This window comes from Lactuca serriola, chromosome 5 (assembly GCF_051521515.1).
Source record: "Lactuca serriola cultivar US96UC23 chromosome 5, Lser_US96UC23_V15, whole genome shotgun sequence".
NCBI lineage: Eukaryota > Viridiplantae > Streptophyta > Magnoliopsida > Asterales > Asteraceae > Lactuca > Lactuca serriola.
Window position 1 is genome coordinate 243,274,516 of NC_136412.1, and position 6,134 is coordinate 243,280,649.

The window sequence follows — 6,134 nt, forward strand, 5'->3', positions numbered from 1 at the left end:
GTAGGGCATGCCAGACTCATACTAAGGCTCATGAGCATTCCAGATACGAGCTGGGGGCTGGGAAGGGCATGCCAGACTTGTACTGGGGGCTTGGTGGTATTCAGTCTAAGGACTGATCTGCTCGGGGAGCAAGCCAGACATAAGATGTGGGCCCGGAGGGCAAGCCAGACTTATGTTGTAGGTTCATGGGTAATCTAGTCTTTTAGATGTGGAGCCATTGCATGTTATTATTGTATATGTGTTATTTGTTTATGTGGTGTTACTTTGGGGGAACTCACTGAGATTTGGGCTTACAGTTTTGGGTTATGTTTTAGGTACCTCAGATGATCGTGGGAAGGCGAAGGCATGATCATACACCTGCTCGTGTTTTGATTTATGATTTTCGGAAAACTCCGGTATTAAACATGTTTAAAAGTTTAAATTTTTCTTGATTTTTATGGGTGTTACAATATTTTATTGACCAATATAATTTCTTTTTATAAATTGCAATAAAATTTTAGCTTTAAAATATACATTAGCAATCTATAGAAATTGATTTCAAATTCATATGTATCAATTGGATTGAATATCTTTTCAAATCCTAAGAGTGTATTGAATTGATAAGATTAGAAGATGTGGTGTCATTCTTACCAAATTTCACCTCATTGTCACATTCACATTTTGCCACTAATAATACCATATACTAGGCATGGTATACAATTTTTGCCATGGATATTGTTGAGTCTATTTGTGTTGCGTCATATTGGGCTTGTCCAACTGTGATTATCTAGTAGGGTTATAGTATAAATATGCATGCATGTATGCATAATACGAAGTAAATAATTACGTTCATTATTTGTAACCCTAAACACCTCTACAGTCGAAGTTCTTAATCGAGCTCTTCTGAGGTGTTGAAGTATTAATCATTCGGCACATTCAAAGCCATACTCGTGTTCTTATTTACTTTCATAATTGTTTGCTTGGATAGAATCTAACGATCCTTAAAGAACTTTTGTTCTAACAATTGGTATCAGAGCATGAGACTGTGTGATCAATACATATTCCTTCTGTATTCAGAATTCCTTAGGGTTTTCGCTTATATCGTATAAATAGAAGTCGGCATCGTTTTTTCAACGGCAACTCTGTTTTTAGATAAAACCCTAATCTCAATTTTACAGGTTTGATTCTAGAAGCTCACCATGTCACACGAAGATTCGCAAACATATCCCATCAACATCTCAAACAGCATTGGATCTACTTACTACCAGGATACCCATACTCTACACTCAAGACTATGAAGTATGGGCGCATCACTTTGAAGACTACATGGTTGGATTTGAAGATAATGGCTATCTCATCTGGGAAGCCATCATACTTGGACCGTTTGTTCATTCAAGAACGAACACAACAGTTAAGACCCAAAAGGAATATAACAAGCTGGTGGCCGATGAACAGAAGATGCCACAGGATGAGAAAGACAAGCTACTATGTAACGTGAAGGCCATGTGAATGATAAGATTCGCCTTGCAATCTGACACATTTTGTTTAGTTAGTTCATGCACGACGGCCAAAGAAATCTGGGATAGGTTGAAAGAACTCTATTCAACTGATGAAGACTTGGAACACTCCATTCAAACCTTGCTGCTGTCAGAATCTGGAGTTTTCGAACAGAAGCCAGAGGAGAAACTCATACAAACTTTTGATCGGTTCAATCATCTCCTAAGTAAAATGATCAAACACGGAATAGAAACAGAGTTGATTGAGCAGGAGGTGACTTTCATGAACGGGTTGAGACCGGAATGGATGGCTGTGGTTTCTACTGTGAAAGTGCATGAACGGTTTAAATCTTACTTGCTAGCGAAATTGTGGGAATACTTAAGTCCCATGAAAGTGTAGAAACAAAAGAAGCGAAGGTGGTTTCTGGTGTGGGATCACTGGCTCTTGTTTCAAAGGAAAAAGTGTTGCAGAAGAAGAGGAAGAGTCTGATATGTCTGACTGTGACCTTACAAGCGAGGAGTATGTTATGATGGTCACCAATCCATAGAAGTTTGCAAAGAGAAAATTTCCCGTCAACAAGAACCGAAACTGGCAGGGAAGTTATAGCTCTGAGAAGGTGAAGGATGAAAAGAAAATCTCCTCTAAAAATGATGAAGATAAGAAAGAGAACAAACTTGCAGGAGACTCACGATATGACTGCAATTACTATCACGGAAAGAACCACTTTGCCAAGGATTGCATTCTAAAGAAAATGGCTGATAAAAAGAGATGATGAAGATGACGAGGCGTACTATATGCGCAAGTTGGAAGAGATCAAGAAAAAGAAGGCGACTAATAGTTCTATGAATTCCTTGATTATACAGGAGAATGTTGAAGAAGACGAGTTTGGTGGCGTCGAAGTTTGGTCAACCGACTCTGAAGATGAAGAGGTGAGAAAGCCCACTCATGGAAAGGCTTATGTGGCAAAGGAAGTAGGTTCGGCTGGAAAGTGCTTGATTGTCACAGCTAGTTCATCAACCGAAAGTGCGAGTGAGGAACCGAACCTGACTGAAAACAAATGTTTTGCAGCAAAGCCGGTTAGTGAGGAGATCAACGGTTGCGATCGTTTGATCAAAAAGGTAATTAGTGACGAGTAGTTCGATGATGAATGGTATATAGAAAGTGGTTGCTCGCATCACATGACAGGAAGGAAGGAAGAGTTGAGGGAGTTTCGGTCCCTGAAAGATGGTGGATGTGTAAAATATGGAAATAACTCCTATGGAACAATCAAGGGATACGGTATGATAACAAATGGAGATTCTCGATTCAAAAAGTGGCTTATGTGGAAGGATTGCAACATAACCTCATCAGTGTGTCACAATTAGTTGTGGGAACAGGTCTGAAAGTATCATTTGATGATGAGGGCTCTGAGATAATTGAGAAACAATCCTTCACCTTCTCAGAGCTATCATTTGATGTAATTGCAGTCAAATGATAGTTATTGCAGTCATATCGTGAGATTTAAAGGTTCTGTTGAAATCTGAACGCAAGGGAGAGATGTACCCTTTAAATCTCAACCCAATACAAGGAAAACCAGCAATATGTTTGCTGTCAAAGGTAAATACAGATGAAAGTTGGTTGTGGCATCGAAGATTATCGCACCTGAACTTCAAAGACATTAATAAGTTGGTGCTTGGTGATCACGTACGAGGACTTCCTCTTCTCAAGTTCGACAAGGAACATCTGTGTGCAGTATGTGAAATGGGAAAATAAAGCAGAAAGAGCCACCCTACACGAATCAATAAAAAGATTATTGAAGCACTTGAACTCTTGCACATCGACTTATGTGGACCTTTTGCAATAGAAAGCTTCGGTGGTAGTAAGTACATTCTTGTCATTGTCGATGATTTTTCATGCTTCACATGGGTTTTATTTCTTAAGCAAAAATCAGATGCAACTGCCAAGTTGAAGACGTTCATCAAACAAGTGGAAGTGCAGCTAAGGAAGACGGTAAGGAATATCAGAAGTGACAACGGTCTGGAATTCAAGGATAGTGATTTTGAGAACTTTCTGGCTGACAAGGGGATAACTCACAATTTTTCGGCCCCTTATACACCACAACAGAATGGGATTGTTGAAAGATGAAACCACTCTTTATGTGAGGTAGCCAGAACCATGCTCAGTTTCGCTTCTCTTCCGTTATATTTCTAGGTTGATGCTGTTGCGACCGCATGCTACACTCAGAATCGGTCCTTGCTAAACAAGAGATTCTCAATTACTCCATATGAGATCTTAAACAACCAAAAGCCAAATGTCAAATTTTTCCACATATTCGGTTCAAGGTGCTTTATTTTCAATTCAAAAGAGAACCGAAATAAGTTTGACGTCAAAGCCGATGAGGTAATCTTTCTGGGTTATTCACTAACATCAAAAGCATACAGAGTATTGAATAAACGCTCCAAACGAATTGAAGAAACCTACTATGTCACCTTTGACGATAATTACATGAAGAATGTTCAAAGAAGTGAAAGTGACTTAGGTGAAATATTTCCAGAGTCTTGACAAGTTTCGGTTCCAATATCCAACTTGTTTGAAGAATACATGCGGCTGTTTGATGAACCAGAGAAAGCCATAAACTCAAAGGCGAATGCAGCAGATAACAAGATTAATAATCTCAAAAAGGTGATAGATGAAGCTGCCAAAGAAATGGAAAGTAAACCTTCCAAATCAACACGTGGTCCATCATCAAATGACTCTCCAAGCAACGGCTCAAAGTTCAAGGGGGAGAGTTCAACTACACCAAAGGCAACCGAAGTATCTTTCAAGGGGGAGCATCCAATTCCGTCCCTAACTAATAAAGATCCAGGCGAATGGGAAAGTACTGCTCCAATACCACCCAATAGTAGTCCTATCAAGGGGGAGAATCCGACTCCCACAGAGGATGCAAACTCTGATGCTGCCACAGGATACACTTCGCTGGTTGAGGGGGAGAAAGGAAATACAACTGACGAAGGTGATGATGATCAATCAGAATTTGAAGTTGAAGTGAACGCTGAGTTAGATCCAGCATATGATCCAAACTATCCTCCGTTAGTAAATGGACCAAGGACCATCCCAAAGCACAGATTATTGGTCAGACTTCAGAAAATGTTCTTACTCGTTCTAAATTGAAAGCGAAACAAATTGCATTATTCTCTAAAGTTGAATTTTGTATGTTTAATTCGTTTGTTTCCAAGATTGAACCGAAAACTCTAAATGATGCACTTGATCATTCAGATTGTGTCCAAGCAATGCAAGATGAACTTCATGAGTTCAAACACAACCGTGTTTGGAGGCTGATTCCCACAGCAAAGGATGCTTCTGTGGTTGGCTTGAAATGGGTCTTCAAAAATAAGTTGGACAAGGAAGGGAATGTCATTCGCAAAAAGGCTCAGTTGGTGGTCAAATATTATTGCCAAGAGGAAGGAATAGACTATGAGAAAACCTTCGCTCCTGTAGCTAGGTTGGAATCAGTTAGAGTCTTCTTGGCGTATGCTGCTCATAAAAACTTTGAAGTTTTCTAAATGGATGTCAAATGTGCCTTTTTGAATGGAGAATTGGAAGAAACTGTTTATGTTCAGCAAGTACCCAGGTTTGTGAACGAGAAATTCCCTATTCACTGCTATGTGTGTAGATGTATATTGTAAAAAGTCGAATAGTGTGTATTGTAATGTTTCGCATTTGTATGTTATTTTCCTAAGTCAATTTTGTATGCGAAGCGTAAATATATAAACTTAGTATATTTTTTGTATGTTCCCTATAAATGGGGACTTAGGCTTGAAGTAGATAAATAATATCGAAACACAATATCTCTCTTCAGCTTACTCTGTAATCAGTCTTAATAAAAACGAGATATGATTAATATTTACTCTTTGTGTTCATCTTCTTTAATCGTTCAAATCTATCTTTTCTTTTCTAAATTCTCGATAACAATTCTCATCAATTGGTATCAGAGCAGGATTCAAACTGCTTAGATCTAATTTTCGTATAAGAATCATTTGCTTTTTGAGTTGCAAAATTGACTCAAAATTTTCCGCGCAATTTTGGTTTTGAAAATCATAGTTGATCTTCAGATTTGAATCGATTCTGTATTTGAATTGTTAAGTCGAGTAATCGATTAGTGATTTGTGATCAATTCATTTGATCAAATTCTGAAATTCATCAAGTTTTCAAGTTTTCAGATATTGTTTTTGTGTTCATCAATGGCGAATTTCAACATGAATACAATGACTTCTTTCTCTCACTTGTTTGGTTCCTCAACCAAAATTCCGATGTTGATTCCAGAATACTATGATCAGTGGGCTGATAGAATGGAAGATTACTTAAATGGAATTGATGAAGAACTTTGGAATTGTATCGATGGAACAGTACAAGCTCCTGCTAATGTTCAACAAATTGGATCATCCACTGCATCTCCTGATGTTGACGAACAACGAAAACGACTGAAGAACAATGAAAAGAGGTGCATGAGGGAACTAAGAGGTGCTCTACCTCCTGTAGTTTACAATTACATTCGTAGTTGTAAAACGGCTAAAGACATCTGGAATACTTTAAAAGAAAAGTATCAAGGTAGCGAAAAAACGAAGATCAATTCTGTGAAGCAATGTCTAGTTGAAGTGAAGGAATTCAGACAAAAGGAT

General features: G+C 38.4%; 1 protein-coding gene across 1 annotated transcript; it reads left to right on the forward strand.

Moving 5' to 3' along the window:
- The first annotated feature begins 4,056 nt into the window (after nucleotides 1-4,056).
- LOC145050326 (uncharacterized) lies at nucleotides 4,057-5,094 on the forward strand. The gene is made up of 3 exons (XM_078998595.1): nucleotides 4,057-4,548; nucleotides 4,692-4,984; nucleotides 5,076-5,094. The coding sequence occupies exons 1-3, from the start codon at nucleotides 4,057-4,059 to the stop codon at nucleotides 5,092-5,094; spliced, it is 804 nt and encodes a 267-aa protein (XP_078854721.1).
- The last annotated feature ends 1,040 nt before the right edge of the window (nucleotides 5,095-6,134 follow it).